The sequence below is a fragment of the Enoplosus armatus genome, chromosome 10, assembly GCF_043641665.1.
Source record: "Enoplosus armatus isolate fEnoArm2 chromosome 10, fEnoArm2.hap1, whole genome shotgun sequence".
Lineage (NCBI taxonomy): Eukaryota > Metazoa > Chordata > Actinopteri > Centrarchiformes > Enoplosidae > Enoplosus > Enoplosus armatus.
This window is the reverse complement of record NC_092189.1, coordinates 25250766-25272261: the sequence shown is the minus strand read 5'-3', so window position 1 is coordinate 25272261 and position 21496 is coordinate 25250766. Positions and strand designations below refer to the sequence as shown.

At 43.0% G+C, this 21496-nt stretch overlaps 1 protein-coding gene across 1 annotated transcript; it reads right to left on the bottom strand.

Annotated features, from left to right (window-relative positions):
• Positions 1-558: 558 nt before the first annotated feature.
• On the bottom strand, positions 559-11525 carry stard15 (StAR-related lipid transfer (START) domain containing 15). The gene is made up of 6 exons (XM_070913548.1): positions 11379-11525; positions 3302-3449; positions 3029-3132; positions 2268-2385; positions 890-942; positions 559-774 (listed from the first exon to the last, which is right to left on the bottom strand). Exons 1-6 carry the CDS (start codon positions 11523-11525, stop codon positions 559-561), a joined length of 786 nt encoding a protein of 261 aa, XP_070769649.1.
• Between the last annotated feature and the right edge of the window lie 9971 nt (positions 11526-21496).

Below are 21496 nucleotides of genomic sequence, written 5' to 3'. Positions count from 1 at the left end.
CGAATCAGAAAAAGATGATTGATTGATTAGTCAATCGACAGAAAATTAACGAACAATTTTAATTGTTTGTCAGACAAAACAAGCTAATTTCAGGCGTCACTGTGTGAACAGAAACATTTTATAGACTAAACTAATGAGTTCTTATCATTAAATGTTCCTCTTGTTGCAAAAAAATAAAAAATTTTGAAAAGTCAAAAATAACCTTATTAGTTCATGCAGTTTAGTTTGAAGGCAGATCAGCTGAAAACACCTTTGATCATGACCACCATGACCTCGCCTGAACCAGGCGGCTTTAGCTGCCTAAACTGAACCGAATCTTAACCAGACTGAAGCTGGAACAACCTGTTCAACACTTAAACACTGAACCGAATCTGGATTTAGAGTCGATGTCAAATAACTTGACAGAGTCATCGAAGAAGAACAAACGTACGTGCAGATAAAAACAGTCAGAATCCTGCTGTAGTCTGGTCCAGCTCTCATCAGTCTGACAAACAAACAAACCAACAAACAGCAAATAAGACAGAAGTAACTCTTGATGTTTTCAGTCTGTGTGGAGGTTTAAGTCTCTTCGTCGTCGCTGTGGTGCGTCTTCTCCTCGCTCAGGCCGCTCTCGTCGATGTTCTCCAGGGAGTCGGCTCGCTGCACCGTCAGCTCCGACACGTTGATGCACGGCAGCGCGTTCTGCTCCGGAAACATCCACGGCTTCAGGTTCGGGTTGTGCTTCCTCTTCCAGTCCGGATACTTCAGAGACGCCTTGTAGATCTTCCTCATCGCCTGAGAAGACGAAGACACAGAGAGACACGTGGTTTCTCTCTGAGAGGAAAAGCTACTCACTGCAGCATCAGAACAGCATCATATTGATCTCATATTTACAGAACACTAATTTTACCTTTGGAGCCACAAACTGAGAGACTCTGTTCACCACCCACTTTGGTAACGAACCTGCAGACAGACAGGAGAAGACAGGGCGTTACTGAGTGTGTCAAGTACTTATGTCTTTGTGAGGACCAATGTGAGTTTTAGACCTTGTGAGGACATTTATGCAAAAGGACATCTTTAGAAAAAGTATATTTCATATTTAAAGCAAGGAGCTTTTGAAAAGTGGGGACATTTTTGTCTGGTCTTCACTTCTTTAAAGGTTAAGATTCAAGAAGAGTTCAGTGTAAAGTCAAACAACAAATGATGCCATCAGAGTAATGTGGAAGATGAATAACCCTTTGTACAAATGTAAAATGTGAGCAGTGAGTGTTACACAGCTGCACATAGAATACAGTACAGGTCATATATTACACACACACACACACACACACACACACACACACACACACACACTCACACACACTCCCATCACCACCTCAGGACATAAAGTATGAGTACAGGAAGCTGACATCAGCAAACTAGTGAAAGTTGCTTATCACATTGTTTTTACTGGTTGGAGGCAAAACACACACACACACACACACACACACACACACACAGACAGACAGACAGACAGACAGACAGACAGACAGACACACACACAGACAGAAAGACATACACACACACACAGACACACAGACAGACACACACACACACACACACACACACACACACACACACACACACACACACACAGACAGACAGACAGACAGACAGACAGACAGACAGACACACACACAGACAGAAAGACATACACACACACACAGACAGACAGACAGACAGACAGACAGACACACACACACACACACACACACACACACACACAGACAGAAAGACATACACACACACAGACACACAGACAGACACACACACACACACACACACACACACACACACACACACATACATACACACAGACACACAGACAGACAGACACACACACACACACACACACACAGACAGACAGACAGACACACACACACACACACAGACAGACAGACAGACAGACAGACAGACACACACACAGACAGACACACACACACACACACACACACACACACAGACAGACAGACAGACAGACAGACACACACACAGACAGACACACACACACACACACACACACACACACACACACACACAGACACACAGACAGACACACACACACACACACACACACACACACACACACACACACACACATCATACTGGGTGTACTGGTTATTGACTGACTGGCTTCTCTCTTCTTCTATTCATATTCTACATTAAAGCTTTCAGCTCCACTTCCTGTCCCTGCAGGACTTCGTGTCTAGTCTCTGAACCGTTGGTCAGTGTGTCTCCCATGTGCTGACCTTTGGGGTCCACCTGAGTCAGGTAGTAAAGGGTGGAGCAGTTGGCTCCGTTGGACTGGATCAGGTATCCGGTCAGCAGGGACACGGCTCGGACGTAGTCCTTCTTAGGAGGATGTTGCTGAGGAGACACTTTGTATTAGAGTTCTGTTTGTTGAGTTGAGTTGAGTTTTTAGGGCGTAAAAACAGTCAGTGGAGCTCAAACTCCAGGACAAATCTGCTGGACATGAACCTCACAGTGCAGACAGACAGTGTCTTTGTCTCTGGACCCACTTTAGATCTGAAATGTTTCCACCACCAGAGCTTATAAAGTCTAACCTGGACCAGTACTTTGATTTCATGCAAATAAATAACGCTTCACACAAGTGAAGTTTTAAGCTACTCTGGGTGCTCATCTCTTCCGTCCTTCGTCCTGCAGCATTCTTTCCTCCTCCCCGCATCATTTGCATATCAGGTGACCAAATGTGGTGACCCACTGCACCCCCTGTGGGAACAACTAACTTAGATGGAAACAAACCAGCTTTTATTGGCTTTATTTTGGTAACCAGAAGTGACTGTGCTGCTGTCAGTTTGTGAAACACGTTAAAAATCTACTTTACATCCCAGCAGGACAGAAGAGACTTTTAGGGTTTCAGAAAAGCAAGTTTTGTCAAATAATATTGACTTTAAATGGAAACCATGACTTAACAAGCGCGGTGAAGATGGCAGTTTAGACAGATGTAAATTCAACATAAACAGACCGAAAATATAATGTTAATGCTCACCGGGTGTTTGACGGAGTAGTTGATGATCAGGTAGTCGTTGCCGAGAGGAAGCCAAGATCTCATTGTCACAAAGTCTCTGTTCTTCAGAGGACTCGGGCATTTCCCTTCAAACAACACACACAAAGAAATACAAATAAATGTACAGAGATTGTAACTATGAATCGAATATTGAAAAGTGATTCAATCAAAGGTGCTAAAGATGCTAACTGAGGTAGCTTCAGGGCTGTTCACATCACACAATCATTTTGTATTGAGAACCAGAGACGGACTGACAGGAGTAATAGCCGATGTCGGCGTTGGCGGTCAGCCTGCCGATGTCATACGTGTCGATCATGTTGGTGTCCCACTTCCTGCGGTAGCTGGTGTCATGGAGGACGTCGTACAGCGTCTCTGCCATCACGTCCTTACACACTATCTTCATCTGAGACACAAACAGAATAAACTCAAGGTCCACTCGCTCAACTTCTCGACAATTTTCCATGATTCTCATCACTTTAAGGACTTTTCCTCAATCGTGGAAACAGCTAATTAATGTCAACTCAAGGTCCACTTACTAGACTGAAATCAGCAGTAATCATATTAACAGATGACCATGTTAGGCTTTGTCAGTTCATAAATATCAGAGTGGCTGGGAAGTTGAGGAGGTAATCCTGCATGCAGATCAGAAAATTACACTTGTATATATTCTCTGTTCCATCTAAACTCCATTTCACAAATATGATCCAAACCAGGATATTAGAGAGCATCAGATGAGTCTGATCCTGCAGCAGAAGAAGCTCAGTGAATCTGCTGAGAACTGAACTTTGTGAACTCACTTTGTATTTGGAAAGAGGTCAGAGTCAATACAGTACAGCACAGCAGCATCTAGTGGACATTAGAGCAACTGCAGCAGGACACGCTGCACATTAATACAATGTGACCACTTTCACAACGGACATGAAAGCATCATAGTTTTCATAAAGTGGAATGTAAGAAGAGGAGGAGCATTACATAAACATCATCCTGTGAAGTACCACTAAACACACTTCCTGATGTGCTATCACCAACATTTTCTGCCATTCTTGAGATTTTTAGCTGGAGTTATAGAACTCTGTGAATTCATCAGTAGCGTGACTTTTCCATGAGGTGGGGCGAGTAAATCTGTCACTCTGGATACTCTGTTCTCCCTGAGCAGGATAGTATATTACATATTTTTATAAACCCATTTTCTGAACATCCAGAGGCTGGTGGGTTTTGTTCAGACAAACATTTTCACTGCCCATCAGTGAAGAGAGAAACCTTGTGAGATAATGACTGTGTCAGTGTGAGGAGGTAAAGAGGATTTAATGTCTGAGCGGTTGAACTGCAGATGATTTTTATGGAGCGTTAAATCAGCTGGATTCTGTTTCTGAGAGTCACTGAGGAGAAATATCGGAAACAAACAGCAAAGAAACACAGAGAGGATTCAGAGTTATAAATGTAGCAGTGTAGGATGTGTTGTGTAATATCTGAAGCTCAAGGTCCTTCATCCTTCAATCTGAGAAACACAGGCGCAGTGAAACCTGGTGGTTCACTAACTAGTTATTTTACAGCTCAGTACGTACCAATAATGATCCTATTCATAATCTTTACCAGGGAAAAATAACAAAATTCTGTTGACTCTGTTGTCTCCCTCCTCCCCCTTCACCCTCTCTCCTCAACTTACTATTTTTTGTTTTGATCTTTCAATATAAAATGATTTTCTTAGCACACAAGCTGTCGGTCAACAAAACAAGAAATGCACATTGCTCATGAATACCCACTCCAATAAAAACAATGATGAATTCAAATATGGAGGAAAAACATACAAATTATAATAACAAATGACCCTGCAAACACTGTCCCCACCTGTCCACCAGAGGTCCTGCCTGCACACCTGCTGCTTGTTCACACCTGTAGCTTTTTGGAGCTTTTTAATGAATATTTGTCTGTTAGTCATCTGTTTGGATGGAAAGGTGTGCTCAGGTTGATTTTATTGCAGCTCTGCTTCTGACAGATGTTTTGAACTGGATTATGTTTTTCAGAAAAGTGAGCTATTAGGTAAAAATAATAATAATCATAATAATAAAGGGATTTGTTCATTTTATGGATGGACTGACATCAGATGACACACCTGATCCTATGAAAGCAAAGCTTCACCTTCCCTACTCTTGGGAACCTCTAGGTCTACCTTCAGGTCAGCAGAGAACCAGCAGCTCTCTAACAGCAGACCTCTGACAACATCCCATGAGTCTTGGCAAAGGAAGCACTGTGGAAACCACAACATCTTTTTAATCATCTTGAGATGTGGGTCAGCATCTCTGACACTGTGCTACTATACGACCTCAACCACAAAACGTTTCAGTTTGTGTTGGAAATGCTGCATCCTGGACTGCCCATCTCACCTGTGGTGTTCCACAGGGCTCCATTTTAGGTCCTCTATTGTTTTCTGTTTACATGCGTTCTCTTGGGGACATTATTTGTGTAGTATTTAATCAATTTTCATTTTTATGCTAATGCCCTATATATCTACACAGGGAGCAGGTCCTCTTCCACAGTTTCCACGGTAGCTCTCACACTGGCTCTAGAGGTAGTCGCAGCCACCGTAGGTTCTCCTACACGCTTGGAAGGGGAGAATGAGCGGACGGGTTATCATTCACCAGTTATCAGCCACACTGGTCCTTTAAGTGCTGGATGTCCAACAGCTAAAGGACAATAAATAAGAAATCATTCTACCCTGTGGCTTGAAATCTGTAAGTGCTGTTTGAATCGGACCTCAGTTTGATGCTGAGGTCAAGAAGGCTGTACAGTCTCGCCCTCTCCACAAAATATATCCAAAATTAGGTCTTAAATTGATCCAATATAATTGGCTTATGAGAACGTATGTAACTCCTGAAAAACTCAATAAATTCAATCCTAATATCCCAGACAGTTGTATAAAATGTAGAACAGAGAAAGGAACCCTATTTCATTGCATTTGGAAGTGTAAATACATACAAGACTTGGAAAGGAATAATCAACACAATGGGACGGAACCCCTTTTTTTTGTTTGTTTTGTTGTTGTTGTTGTTTTGTTTCATAATCTATCATTGTTGTTTTTGTGTACACAGGTGGCTCAGAGGTCATGTCCAACAGACAGACAGACAGGTTGAAAACAGACCTTCCCTCCTCCCTGTCAGAGTTTTGGACGTCATGTGAGACAGCTGCTTATTGTAGGACGTCACTTTTTTCCACTGCTGTAATCTTACAGGAGCGTTGGGCACGACTGAGCTGCAGTCATCAGATATTGTGAGGGTCAACGCTGTAAAACGCTCCGTGTAACTCAATCAGCACAGCTCTGCTGCTGCGTTAATCATTCATAAAGTCCTCAGCTTCATGTCTTTGTCTGTTACTCACCAGCAGTCTCATCATCTAGTCCTTCCTCAGTCCGTCGCATGAAGACTGTTCAGTCAGTGCACTCAGCAGTTTTTGGTCAACAAATAGCTCCGATGCTAACTGCTGCTAAAACCACAATGTCTCCTTTCTTACATTTCTATTTCTCCACCTGTTCAATACAACAACATACAACAAACTGTACCAGCCAATACAACTGTTTAACTAGCATTACTAATAGCTGACTAACTACTGGCTAAATGTTATGAGGCTAACATTTATTGGGTCATAATAGTATGCCTAAGCTAATACTGCTGATTGAGTGGTGCTGTAATTTAGCATTTAGCTTAATAGCTGTGGGGTTACCTGTCTGAATTCAGTGCTACATGCTAAATAACAACAGTTCAATAAACTCTCCCCATAGTAAGATGTATGTGAGCTCCAGGCCCTGGTTACTGTGCTGTTGGTTAGCATAAAATAAAAATCCTAGCACATTAGAATTTTTTACGGTGGATTTTTGTCTTCTGATGAGGGTAGGCTAGCAGTGTCCCCTGCCTCTGGTCTTTGTGCTAAGCTAGGCCAAAGACACAAAGATAATGACATCCATCTTCTCATCTGACTCTGAAAATCTGACTCAGTAAATAGTTACGCAATGTTAGCTTTATAACTGAAAGATGTGAGCAACATGTTTGGTGTTTTAGGATTATTAGGGTGTTAGGTTTGTTACTTCCTCCTAATTGTTGCTAATAGCATCATGCCAGGCTGTTTACGCATGATCTCTGGGGATCAGGGTTTTTGTGATTGTTGAATTTTCAGCATATTTTGTCTGACGGAGCTGGCTAGCACTTTCCCTCTGCTTCTGGTCTTTGTGCTAAGCTAGGCTAAACCTGTTTCAGTGCTAGACACAGAGATGAAACTGACATCCATCTTCTTTTCTGCCTCCGAGGAGCATCTTCCAAACTGTTAGACACGTGCAGATGTGCAGTTTTAAACCTCATCGAGGTCCAGACCTCTGTATTTTTCCAAGGTGTAAACAATAAAGGTTGTGAAATAATTGCCTAAAAATAACTTTTTTTTGGTAATTTTGGCAAAGATATCGTACAACGCCAAGATTAAGAGTCACTTTACACAGTCAACATTCCTTTTCAGATGTTTCGTGATCATTTTAGTCTCTTCAGATAGTGGATCATCCAACCAATCATTTAACGTCATGCTGCTGTACACTGACGGTGGTGGTTTAAAGTTATTGTTATCTACTTTTTGCTCAGGGACATCAACATTGTTTTTGGGGGAGCAAGCTCAGTTTTTGGACCTCAGTATTTGTAAAACCCTGCGTACGGCCATGACTGATGTTGTCAGGTTCTTTATTCGCACCTGTGCACAGGTAAAACATTTCTTCTTTTCATGTTTCTATTTCTCCTCTCCTGGGTTCAGTTTGAGATATCGTGAGCTCCAGAAGAGAATTTAATTATTCATACGTGAGAAGAAGCGCCTCGCTGCTCCAGAAAGACTTCCTGAATTATTAAAACAGGAGCCATCATCATCATCCTCATCATCAGCTCTGCTTTTGTATCAGTGTGTGTGTTTTAGTTGTTGAGTAACGTACACACTGCTTCTCTCTACAGTGACTTCCTGTGGTTAACTTCCTGTGGTCAAACGCTCTCTGAGTGACCTGAAGGATCAGAGTCATGAATAATGAAAGATTGTAGAGAACAGATGATCTCCTCCAGCTTTTCCTCTCTGCACACATGATCTTTCTTTTCTCCCCCGTCAGGATCACTGGAATATTTGTGTATTTATATTTTCACTGATGGTTCACAAACCTGCTCCACTGTGGAGGAATATCATGAAACAGCCTGTTAGTTCATTATGTTTTTCATGTTTCACACTTTATAATATAATATAATATAAAACAGCAGCAAATCCTCACTTTGGAGAAACTGATGCAGAATAATAAATCACTTAAAAGATCAATCACTTGTCAGATTTGTTATTGATCGGTGCGTGCCTGCACTGATTACTAGTTTTGGCCCTACTTTTCTTCTCTTAACAGACAGAGACTCATGTTGGGGACTTTCAGCCTTATTTCTTCTTTTTGTCCCTGTTACTGTGTTGAGTTGGTGATGTATTATGTGTAAGTGAGGCTTGCACACAAACCGATTGGTTTATCTCGCTGTCAATCAACATGTCGATAGCCCTGGTCCTTATAAGCAAGATGAGGCATCATGCTTGCTTGTAACTCTCCTTGTGTGTTAACATGATGAACCAATCAACATGTGAGCATCAGGGTTTGGTTGGGTCCCATTCTACTTAATGGGTTAACCCTGGGATTGAAAGGGTTAACAGCTAAAGTATATAAAGTAGCTGTGTCTAACATGTGATCAAACAGCTGCAGCAGCTGCAGAGCAACATGATCCTTCATGTGTCACCTGATGAATGAAGTCCAGTATTCTCTCTCTGTTAGCTCTGTTTTTGTTCTCCTCCACCTCCAACATTCAGCAGCTCGTCTCTAACTGTGATGATTCACCACGTATACCATCAGCCATTTTATTTAAGTATCCGAGTGTACATTGATCCACTATAGGGCCCTCAAAAAGTGTCTATGCCAAAATGAATGTTGAGCAACTCAACAGCTCAGTGATGTCAGTGATGATGCAACAACTGATTTAATGTTGATATAAAAAGATTGATTTTTATCTGTCTTGAATGACAGGTGTCTCAGCCTATCAGCAGCTGCACATTAATGTTCCCTAAAGACACACTACAGTCTCCCTTACAGTGTCGAGGATGTACAGTGGGGTCCAAAAGTCTGAGACCACATTGAAAATCTCAAATATTTTCACGTAAACCTGGAAATAATCACAGTTTGGGGATTCAGAAACATTTAAAAACACAAGAAGTTATGACGAAGCATGCGTTCAGATGACACTCAGGTGGATGTGATCTCCTCATCGGAGGCTCGATCAGGCAGACCAACAGTGACCACTCCATCAGAAGATCAACACATCAAGCTTAGTTCCCTGAGAGATAGAAAAGCACCTTCATCACAGATACACAATCTGCTAAATAAAGAACGCCAGACTCCAATCAGCAAAAGTCCTGTCAAAAGAAGGCGGTCTTGTAGTGGTCTCAGAGGACCAGTAGCAGTTTCTAAACCACTTCTCAGAAGGGGAAACAAGGCCAAACTCTTGGGGTGGGCTAAGAAACAGCAGCATTTTACTGTGGATGAAGAAAAGTCCTATTTACTGATGAATCCAGGTTAGAGACTTCTGGCAGTAACAGAAGGGTGTATGTAAGGAGACGAGCAGGAGAGAAAATGATACTGCAGTGGATCAAACCAACAGGGAAACATGGTGGTGGGAATATTCAAGTCTGGGGGGGTTTGCCTACTCTGGAGTTGGACCCCTGCAGTGAATCGACTACACCCTGACCGAGGAGAAGCACCACTCCATTCTTCAGAGACATGCTGTACCCTCTGGTCTGCATCTTTGTGGAGAGGGATTTATACTGCAGCAGGATAAGGACCCCAAACACACCTCAGAGCTTTGCAAGAACTACTTGAAGACCAAAGAAGACCAAGGAGTCCTGACTGTCATGGACTTTCCTTCACAGTCACCTGACATGCAGATCAATAATGAAAATCTTATATGAGCTTTTTCCACAGATAACGTCTGAACGTTACCCTCAAGGTTTAACATTTCTCTCCTGTTGAATATAAAACATGAATCTCCACAGAAACCAGTAACTCCAGCTGGCAGATACTGTTGGAGCGTGTGCCAGCTCTGCAGTCGGTTGAACACCTCTGTCATCAGGTTTCCAGCCGTTACGTTTTCCTTTCCGCTCTGAATTTTTCAGCACACTGACGCTGAGCAGCGGTTTGTCTTTCCTCTGCAGGAGGCCGCCGGGCCACCTGGCTATAGACTAAGAGCAGAGGGCCGCCGGGCTACAGACTGAGAGCAGAGGGCCGCCAGACTATAGACTAAGAGCAGAGTGCTGCCGGGCTACAGACTGAGAGCAGAGGGCCGCCGGGCCGCCGGGCTACAGACTGAGAGCAGAGGGCCGCCAGACTATAGACTAAGAGCAGAGGGCCACTGGACTATAGACTAAGGGCAAAGGGCCACTGGACTATAGACTAAGAGCAAAGGGCCACTGGGCTATAGACTAAGAGCAAAGGGCCACTGGGGCCCTGACACATCACAGAAACAGCCACTGTTTTCTGTCCTCTGTTCTGATGCTTCTTTATAAGCACAGCTTTTATTGATAACTGTTGCCATGGTGACAAGCGGTGCAGTCAAAATATCAGTAATAAATAAATAATAATAACCAAAAGGATGTCTTCAAATGTCTCGTTTTGTCCACCAACAGTCCAGAACAAAAAGAATTCAGTTCACTGAATCAGAGATTTAATAATAATAATAATAAAATAATAATAATAATAATAATAACAACTCAATGTTTTGTGTTCTTGAAAAACGACTTACATGATTAATTATCAGAATAGTTGTTTTCCCTGTATCACAGCAAATGTAGTATTAATGTTAATATTATTGTCACTGTAATGTGTTATCATTTATTATTATTATCATTAAAGCTTTTGAGTGTATAAAAGTTCATTTTGACTGATTTGGAAACAAAAGTTTTACCAAAAAACTCCGGGAAAAGCTCTTAAGTAGACCTTAAGTTGTATAAGTTATGTAATTAAGTTAATATTTGTAAAACTATGTATGGTCTAATTTTGGTTTGACGGTCCAGACAGAGAGAGTGTGTGTGTGTGTTTAACAGAGGATCACTATAATATGAAGGTGTTGCCATTATCGATGAATCTGACGATTCTTTTCTTAATAATCGAACTGTTCGAATGAAAACAGTCTGTTGTAATCTGAGTTCATGGACATGTTTTATTCGACCAACAGTCGATTCAGTTTACTTTCATCATCGGAGACTCTTGAAACCTCGTATCACTGGATGTGTAACTGCTCACCTTGAGCTTCTGGACGCTCCTGCTCTCCTCCTCCCGGCACCACACCGTCACCCCCCCCTTGTTGTAGCGGCTGATCCATCCGTCGGAGCTCAGACACTGATCTTTGAACGAAGAGAAGTCCGAGTCGTCCGGGATCTGGACCGGCATCCCTCAAACGGCTCAAAAGTCAACCAGAAAAATGCTGAAAATAAAAAGCTGTGAAGGTGTGGAGTTTTACATCAGAGTGAGATCCTCACATCTGACAGTGAAGCGGAGAGAGAGAGAGAGAGACTACAGCAGCAGGTGGAGAGAGAGAGAGAGAGACTACAGCAGCAGGTGGAGAGAGAGAGAGAGAGAGACTACAGCAGCAGGTGGAGAGAGAGAGAGAGAGAGAGAGACTACAGCAGCAGGTGGAGAGAGAGAGAGAGAGAGAGAGACTACAGCAGCAGGTGGAGAGAGAGAGAGAGAGAGAGAGACTACAGCAGCAGGTGGAGAGAGAGAGAGAGAGAGAGAGACTACAGCAGCAGGTGGAGAGAGAGAGAGAGAGAGAGACTACAGCAGCAGGTGGAGAGAGAGAGAGAGAGAGACTACAGCAGCAGGTGGAGAGAGAGAGAGAGCGAGAGAGACTACAGCAGCAGGTGGAGAGAGAGAGAGAGACTGCAGCAGCAGGTGGAGAGAGAGAGAGAGAGAGAGAGAGACTACAGCAGCAGGTGGAGAGAGAGAGAGAGAGAGAGACTACAGCAGCAGGTGGAGAGAGAGAGAGAGAGAGAGAGAGACTACAGCAGCAGGTGGAGAGAGAGAGAGAGAGAGAGACTACAGCAGCAGGTGGAGAGAGAGAGAGCGAGAGAGACTACAGCAGCAGGTGGAGAGAGAGAGAGAGAGAGAGACTACAGCAGCAGGTGGAGAGAGAGAGAGAGAGAGAGAGACTACAGCAGCAGGTGGAGAGAGAGAGAGAGAGAGAGAGAGACTACAGCAGCAGGTGGAGAGAGAGAGAGACTACAGCAGCAGGTGGAGAGAGAGAGAGAGAGAGCGAGAGACTACAGCAGCAGGTGGAGAGAGAGAGAGAGAGAGAGACTACAGCAGCAGGTGGAGAGAGAGAGAGAGAGAGACTACAGCAGCAGGTGGAGAGAGAGAGAGAGAGCTACTACAGCAGCAGGTGGAGAGAGAGAGAGAGAGACTACAGCAGCAGGTGGAGAGAGAGAGAGAGAGAGAGAGAGACTACAGCAGCAGGTGGAGAGAGAGAGAGAGAGAGAGAGACTACAGCAGCAGGTGGAGAGAGAGAGAGAGAGATACTACAGCAGCAGGTGGAGAGAGAGAGAGAGATACTACAGCAGCAGGTGGAGAGAGAGAGAGAGAGAGACTACAGCAGCAGGTGGAGAGAGAGAGAGAGAGAGAGAGAGAGAGACTACAGCAGCAGGTGGAGCAGCAGGTTGTATTTGAGGATCATTGTTATTCGTAATTTGATAAAATATTATTTTTTCATATAAAATAAAAAGATATTAAATATTTGTTTGGACATGCTAATGTTAGCATGTTGTGCTCGAACACACAGTTGAATCCATTCCTTACAAAACTGTAGATGTTAACAGAGTGACTCATCCTGTTAATAGACCATCTCTGGTTACAGGCTGCATCTGTAGAATGCTGCCTTCATGTGCTCCTGTAAATATATCATCACGATCAATTGTTAGATTTCCTTTTTAATTAATTGATTATCACAGCAACGTGTCTGACTTTTCTTTTGTATTGAGGGAAAATATCAGAAACCGAAGAACAATTTTGAGTAAAAGCTCCATTTTGTCCTGGCTTTGGTTCTGAGCATTGGGATTTCAGACAGCCTGTGAACGCCTCAGTAACAGTAAGTGATACCTGTTGTTCGGGTGGAGCAGTGGGTGGAGTGTGTTGAGTAAGACTGATGGTCAACAGATCAGGTATCAGCAGCTTTTTGTTTCCATCACTGTAACTCTGTAATGAACTCAGCCACACAGAAGAAGAAGAAGAAGGAGAAGAAGAAGAAGAAGAAGCTTCCAGAAACAGAAACTCAGCGTGTTCCACTCTGTCTCTTAATATTATATATAAAGTCGTTTCCATCAGTGATATATCATATTCAAAGACTCGTTCTTCTACATGTCTGCAGCATTTTACACACATTTCCCCAAAAGTCAGCCTGAAGAATTTAAAATAAAGTTGAGTTTGAACAACATCTGGCTGCACAGCAGGAGTTTGTTTGTTTGACTGACCATCAGCAATTTATAGTTTTATAGGTTTTGAAATGTTCTGTCTCTCTGTCTTCTTTGTCTTCTCGTCCTCCTGCTCATTGGCTGCTCTTCTTGAAGTGACCACAGCGTCCAAACATCATGTGTCACTGGTGAAAATCACAAATGTGACTCTTTACGTTTAGAGTCCACCGAGTGTTTCACCCTGACTTCTGCCTGTCAGGTAGGACTTCCTGTCTGACCGACCGGCTGTAAAGCTGTAAAAACATATCTGTGATAGAATAGAAATGTCAAACTCAAGGTTTACTTATGAGCTTTGTACTGAACCCTCTCTCACAGCCTTCTTCAGCCAGTGGAACTTGCTCAGTTGCCATCATGTGACCTGATGTAAACACAGAGCTCCCTCTTCCTGACTACTTGAAGGACCTCTTGTCTGAGTCGCAGTCAGACGTTCATTCACGAATTTGGTAAAAAAAACAAGACAGTAAGTGAACATTGACATCACAGTATTTTATAACAGAGAATGAAACTCAGATTTACACAAAGTCCTGCAGGTGAGTCGTTCTGGATTCATGTTGTCGCCTCTTCATTTACATTTGTGTTTGTTTCAACGTCTTTTCTGTTAGTTCATGAAGTTATTTTCAGATCAAAAGTCTGTTTGTCTGTCACCAGCAGGGGGCGCTGTGTACTCTGAAACCAGTCTGTGAGAGTGAGTGTGTGTGTGTGTGTGTGTGTGTGTGTGTGTGTGTGTGCCTTCACATCACTGAGTGAAAGCTGCTCTTTCCTTCCCGCTCGTCACCTTTGACCTCTGAGAACATCTGCTGGAAACCTGAACTGTTCCTGAACACAAAGCAGCTCTGTGTGTTACAGACCATCTGCAGCGCGCACGCGCACACACACACACACACACACACACACACACACACACACACACACACACACACTGCTCCCAGGTTAGAGGCTGTGTTACCGGAGTGTTTCCATTTTGTCTTTATGGTTAAAGTGGAGATTCATGTTTTACATTCAACAGAAGAGAAACATCCTGTCGGCTATAAACCTTGTCTCTTTAAAAGTTTTATTCTGAAAAACAGTTAAGTTTCAGCACCATGACACAAAGACTTTCAGACTTTATCAACGATGACAGTTAGCTTCGACCTCAGGACGGTTTGTTTAATGGAGGCCGTTTAGTTTTATGAGCGTTACAGTAAAACGAGATGAGACTGTGTTCTGGTCCCACTGAGACCCTGAAGATGTAACTGATGCTGCTTCAGTTACAGTTGACTGAACGCACTGTTGTTGTGTTATTGTTATTGTTGTTGTAGTTATTGTTGTTGTGATGTTGTTGTAGTTATTGTTGTAATGTTGTTGTTGTTGTGATTATTGTTGTGATGTTGTTGTTGTAGTTATTATTGTGTAGTTGTAGTTATTATTGTTGTTGTGATGTTGTTGTTGTGATGTTGTTGTAGTTAGTGTGTTGTTGCTGTGTTGTTGGAGTTATTATTGTTGTGTTGTTGTTGTAGTTATTGTTGTTGTGTTATTGTTGTGTTGTTGTAGTAGTTATTGTTGTTGTGTTGTTGTAGTTATTGTTGTTGTGTGGTGGTTGTTGTAGTTATTATTGTTGTTGTAGTAGTTATTGTTGTTGTAGTTACTGTTGTTGTTGTTGTTGTTGTTGTAGTTATTATTATTGTTGTGTTGTTGTTTTAGTTATTGTTGTGTTGTAGTAGTTATTGTTGTTGTTGTTGTGGTGTGGTTGTTGTGTTGTTGTTGTGTTGTTGTAGTTATTATTGTTGTTGTTGTTGTGTGGTTGTTGTAGTTATTGTTGTTGTGTTGTTGTTGTTTTAGTTATTGTTGTTGTTGTTGTTGTAGTTATTGTTGTGTTGTTGTTGTTGTTGTAGTTATTGTCATTGTGTGGTTGTTGTTTTAGTTATTGTTGTTGTGTTGTTGTTGTTGTAGTAGTAGTTATTGTTGTTGTTGCTATAGTTCTTGTTGTTGTGTTGTTGTTGTTGTGTTGTTGTAGTAGTAGTTATTGTTGTTGTGTTGTTGTTATGTTGTTGTTGTTGTAGTAGTAGTTATTGTTGTTGTGTTGTTGTTGTTGTTGTAGTAGTAGTAGTTATTGTTGTTGTGTTGTTGTGATGTTGTTGTTGTTGTTGTTGTTGTTGTTGTGTTGTTGTTGTTGTTGTTGTAGATTTATAATGAATCATGTGAAAGTTCTGATGCACCCGTCCATGCAGGCTCAACAAGGTGGTCCAGACGTCCTCCAGCTCCTCCTTGGGGATCCCGAGGCGTTCCAAGGCCAGATGAGATATATAATCTCTTCAGCGTGTTCTGGGTCTACAAGGCACCTAGGAGGATCCTGATCAGATGTTGAAGCATCTGAACTGGCTCCGAGATACTTGAATTCCTTTGCTTGGGGAAGTAACTTGCTCGCTAGTAGACTTCTCTAAGACTTTAGCAATATTTGAGCAGTATCTCATCATTGTATACCCCTGATCTCATTCATGTCTTGGTTATAGTAAAGAGAAGGAGTCTGAGACTTTCACGAGACAAATTTGAGAGCTTGCACTACTCTCATTTTTCTTTTAGCTGAGACTCCAGAAATGAGACACCTAAAAGAAAATGTAGAGAACTCACACAGGGATCACTGTGAGACTGAACCATGTATATTTCTGTGTGTCAAGTGACAAGTGAGATGATTGATCTCTCTTTGGTCTTAACTAGTGCTCATTTTTGTCTTGGAGATGTACTGTAAATGTGATGTAAAGTAGATCTCATCTTGAACTTTCCTTTGCTATGGGCAGTCAGATAGTTCTGGTTTGATGATGTCTGTCTCTGAGGCTTCTCTCTTCTTATAAAGATCAATTTAATGCATTTTATTCCGTTTAAGAGACACCGATACTAATCCCACACACATGATGAAATATGCTGAACACGTCTATAAAACACACACACACTGCAGCTTCCTGTTGACCTGCTGTGTGTCTAACTGTCTCTCTGAGCTGAATTCCAGGATAATTACTGATCATTAACAGTCTGCCTTGTTTTATATTGTCCTCCTGTCATCAGCCTGCAGCGGCTCTCTGCATCATTGTCCACAAATCAATTGTTAATGGAGGCTAGTTTACACACCCAGACACACACTGCTCTGTGGGCTGGTCGCAGGTCTTCTCACTCACATTGAACTGGCTGCATTGGTTCAGGTCTTGTTTGGATCATAAAAGGCATCAAAACACGCCCACCTGGTTCCTCTTGGCCTGCTTACTTCTTGGTTGACCTGCTTCACCCCGTTCTGCGGTCCTTCTGTCCTCTCAGTCTGCTGGTCTTCAGTGAACCAGCTGGAGGGAAACTCTGACTTCTAGCAGGTTTAGTTTCTTGACTCTCAGTTCATTATGGGTCAAGAGGTGAGAGGTCAAAGGTCAGAGGTCAAGGCCTGGAGCTGGTGGGCTTCAATGAGCAGGATGGAGGTCTGACTCCTGTCAGCAGCAGATCTGCAACTCATAAAAACTGACTGTTTACTGACTGACTGTTTACTGAGTGTTGACTGACTATTTACTGACTGATCACTGACTGACTGTCAATTGACTGTTCACTGTGTTTACTGACATTCTCTAACTGTCCAAGCAGCCTCTGTTCTGTTCACTTCAGCAGCAGACAGCTGACTGTCAGCACTCTGCTGTCAGAGCTTCCTGGAGTGACTTGAACGCACCAAAATGGAAGAACTTTGACAACAAGCTGCACTTCAGCCTGAATCACCCAACTGAGGGGAAGTAAAGGTGAGTGACTACCACCTGCAGCAGGTTCCAGGTGTGTGTGAGATGATATTTTTTCTTCATCATGAGTTATTGCTTATCAATGCCTGTGGAATGATGAAAGTGATTTCACCTGCAGAAACACCTGATGATGTTCAGGCTGCTGCTGGTTCTCTGGATGGTATATTAGTCAGATGCCGGTTGTGTGTTCAGACCAAACACTGAATACAAAGAGTGAACAGACAGTGAACAGACAGTGAACAGACAGTGAACAGACTGCTGTCGCTCTGCCATGTTAGTTTTGGGAGGAGCAGCACCAGAATGTGAAAAAGGTAAAACTGGCTGTAAAGTACAGCGTCCACACTGAAGTAAAACCCTGAGAGATTCCTCACTTCACACCACAGACAGGCAGGCAGACAGGCAGTCAGGCAGACAGTCAGAGAGACAGTCAGTCAGACAGGCAGTCAGGCAGACAGTCAGAGAGGCAGGCAGACAGTCAGACAGACAGTCAGACAGACAGACAGGCAGACAGGCAGTCAGGCAGGCAGACAGTCAGACAGACAGGCAGACAGTCAGACAGACACACAGTCAGGCAGGCAGTCAGACAGACAGACAGACAGTCAGACAGACAGACAGTCAGACAGTCAGACAGATACACAGTCAGGCAGGCAGGCAGTCAGACAGTCAGACAGACACGCAGTCAGGCAGGCAGGCAGTCAGACAGTCAGACAGACAGACACACAGTCAGGCAGGCAGTCAGACAGGCAGGCAGGCAGGCAGGCAGGCAGGCAGTCAGACAGACAGTCAGACAGACAGACAGACAGTCAGACAGACAGACAGGCAGTCAGGCAGGCAGGCAGGCAGGCAGACAGGCAGACAGACAGGCAGGTACCTGCTCTTCTTCTACATTTCTGTCCTGCTGCCGCTGTTAGAGACCATTTTATAAATAATCATTCTACAACTTATCCAACAATCTGTGACTCTGTTCTTCGAGACAAGTTTCACAGGTTTCCCCTCTCCAGACATTCATCATGTCCACCTCTGCTTCACTTTCTCTTATCCCTTTTTGGTAAATCACTTCAAAGCTTTCAGGTGAAGTCTGTTTCATACTTCTGTTGTGTGTCGCGGGTCACCTGCTGTCCTGCTGAGCTTTAAATCAAGAGGGACTAACTGAACTGCACCATGTTCAGGAGGTCCTCTGACATGCTGATCTGCGTCATTGTGGGCTGACTTAAGTTGTAGTCATTACAGAACCAAACCAAACCTCCATGACTAAAAAGGCCGGAGACTCACAGCCGAACTACCTTTAGTTTTCTTGTTCAGTGAGTGTTAAGGACGTTAGAAACCATCAGACACTCAAATATCCGTCAGATATTTTCCATCTTCTCACAGAATCATCCAGAGTGTTTTTAATGAAGAGACTGTGGTAATGAGAGTTTGATGGGCTTTGTGCCGTAAGATTTATCACTATTAAATGTCACTCAGCAGTAAACGTCCTGGTGGGAGCAGTGATGCTGTCCATTCAGGAGACGGTCAGTCAGTCTGCTCTGGTTCAGTGTCGTCAGAGACAATGTTTGCTCACATATGTAGAGCACATCTCAACAGGGGGCATCTGGACTTTTCCCAGATCTGTCAGTGGAAGCTGTATTATCGTGAATGTTTTCCATCTGTGTTCATTTTTACGCTGATGACACCCTCGTATATATCTTACAATGAAGCTTAAATTTCAAAGAAATAATAGAGACACCCAGTTGAACACTAGAGCAGGAAATTACAAACTCAACCACACCCACCAGTTTGAATCCAGTAAAGGACTTTATTCAAATATTTGATTGCTATGTTGTTTGCACGAGATAGTGTCTATTGTTGAATTCTGACTTTGTCTCACCTTCACATTTCAGAATGTTTTCTCTTTGTGTTTGTAGAACTTCTGAAAAGAAACTGCAGTGTGTTCACCTGCATTTCAGGGACCAGGTTCCTGTTACACTAATCCGGTTTCCAATAACATCATGTAAAACCGGATTACTTCTCTCTCTACTTTTCATGTGAGCAAAATACTTCAAACAGTGGAAAGTATCAGTGCCAGCACAGAGGACACAACATCACATGCAGAGATGCAGACCATCACCAGTTCACCAGGTCTGAGGACTGAAACCTGTGAGTTCCAGTGATGGACAAGGTGCAGGATGTTTTGGTTCTTCCTCAGTCAGCAGGAGAGAAGGATGGCTGCTGATGGGCTCAAATCGTCAACACGGAGGTCTCATGTCTTGAGTGTCCTCATATGTGTTAAACGACTTGAACATCTCTTCCCACACTGTCCCTGAAGCTGACGTCTGTGATTTAAAGTGGAAATGACTCCACAGACTGCAGATTTATACAAACTCTGATCCGTCCTGGAGCTGCCAGAGAGTCAAGAACTTTCCATGTTATGTTTGTTTATCGTTTCATCTCCAGCTTTGAGTTTTTCAGTACTTGAATGTATCACTGTGTTACAGCTGGCTTTGATCAGTGCAGGAAGAAGTACTCAGATCTGTTACTTCAGTAAAGGCAGTAATACCACAGTGCAGAAATACTCTGTTACAACTAAAAGTATTAGATTCAATATACAATTCAATGTGTGAAAACATCATATTTAATATCACGTGATTAGAACATTTGGTTTGTGACATGTATGACGTCATTTTCACTAATAAAATCACGTGATGAGACATTTCAGATGGGAAATCTATATTTAACATGTAAACACACGTCTAACCTTTGTTTAATCAGGAGTCTCATTAAGATCAAGACCTCTTCGGCAGAGAGACCTGAGTCCAGCAGAGTGTCACTCACGTTGCATAGTATGTAGTTATACTGTGTTGTAGTTGTGTTTTTATGCTACAGTGCTATTCTCTGTGTCCTGTTCAGGGACTACAGATGTAAATTAGCTTGTAGATAAGACGCTGTTCAGCGTCCCTGTCAAATAAACAAACTGTAAAAACGTCTAAAACATGGAAACAGCATATTAATAATATAATATATAGAATATTTCTGTAAGTGGCTCAACTCGATGTGGAAGTCGATCTTAACGACAGCCGTCAACCAAACTGATGTCATTTTAAACCTCGATGTTTATGTTCATGACCGAGATCTCAGTTTCTTTGGTGTTGGAGGTCAGAATCAGCTCTCGTGTGTCCTAAACTGGATCGTTGATCTGGTGTCAGACAGAAACCAGCTGCTTCAGACTGTTTGGTTTCTGTGTTGGAGAGCAGGAGACACAGCTGAGAGGAAATCTGTTCAAACCATCAAATCTCAGCTGGAGTCTGGTTTTAACTGAATGAGACGTTGAACTCAGAGGCTCTGTTGTTCTGGACGGAGACTCTGTTTGATCCTTCAGAAGGACAGGAGCTGATCACTGGGACGCTCAGAAGTTTATCTGTGTACCACAGAGGACCACAATGGACAAAACAATTGTGGGAAATATTTATTTTTGTCTTCAGATCGGTGGCCTTCACCCTTCTGGTCCTCCTGTTTGGTCCACATCAGCTGGGGACAAAGACAGACCAACTTCAGTACTCCTCCAGCTGTGTTGTGGTCCAACAGTCCTCTCTGTCCCTCTGTCCTTGTCTGTCTCTGTGTTGGGACTCTTTGTCATGTCCTGTCTGTTCCAGGTGTTTGAAACACCAGGGTCCCTGTTTTATCTGCATCATGCAGGAGGACACAGTCCACAGTCCACATTACTGCCAGTGGTTTCACATTATTCCTCTGGTCTACGGGAGGAAGGCAGTGAAGAAGAAGTGTGTCAGCACATCAACATGGAGGTGAACACGGTTGGATTGAAATGAAAGTTTTTATGAGGAAGGAAACACACTGAACAGGTTTGTTGGAGCTCAGTGATGAAACTTTAAATCAAAGGTTTATTCCCTGTACGGTGGTCATGGTAGGACAATTCATACTCAGCTGGACTCTCTCTCTCTCTCTCTCTCTCTCTCTCTCTCTCTCTCTCTCTGGAGATACGAGTTTTCCAGCTGAACCCTTAAACAGACCTGAACCTGATGGTTTTTATATTTTACTGAAGCTTTTTCTTGGTGTCTGATGTCTCGCCCCTCCCCCTACTCTTCTCCTCCCCCTCTGGTTTATAAAGCTGTCCCGTCCTGGATCCTGGAGGGACTGCGGGCTGCGGAGGAGAAGAAGAAGA

What these genes read in the sequence shown, in the direction of transcription:
- stard15 (XM_070913548.1), bottom strand. Translation starts at nt 11,525, where the DNA reads ATGCCGGTCCAGATCCCGGACGACTCGGACTTCTCTTCGTTCAAAGAT. An exon ending in ACTACTCCGTCAAACACCCG is followed by an intron (nt 2,386 to 3,028) that starts GTGAGCATTAAC and finishes GTGTCTCCTCAG; the next exon opens with CAACATCCTCCTAAGAAGGA. An exon ending in CTCAGTTTGTGGCTCCAAAG is followed by an intron (nt 775 to 889) that starts GTAAAATTAGTG and finishes TCGTCTTCTCAG; the next exon opens with GCGATGAGGAAGATCTACAA.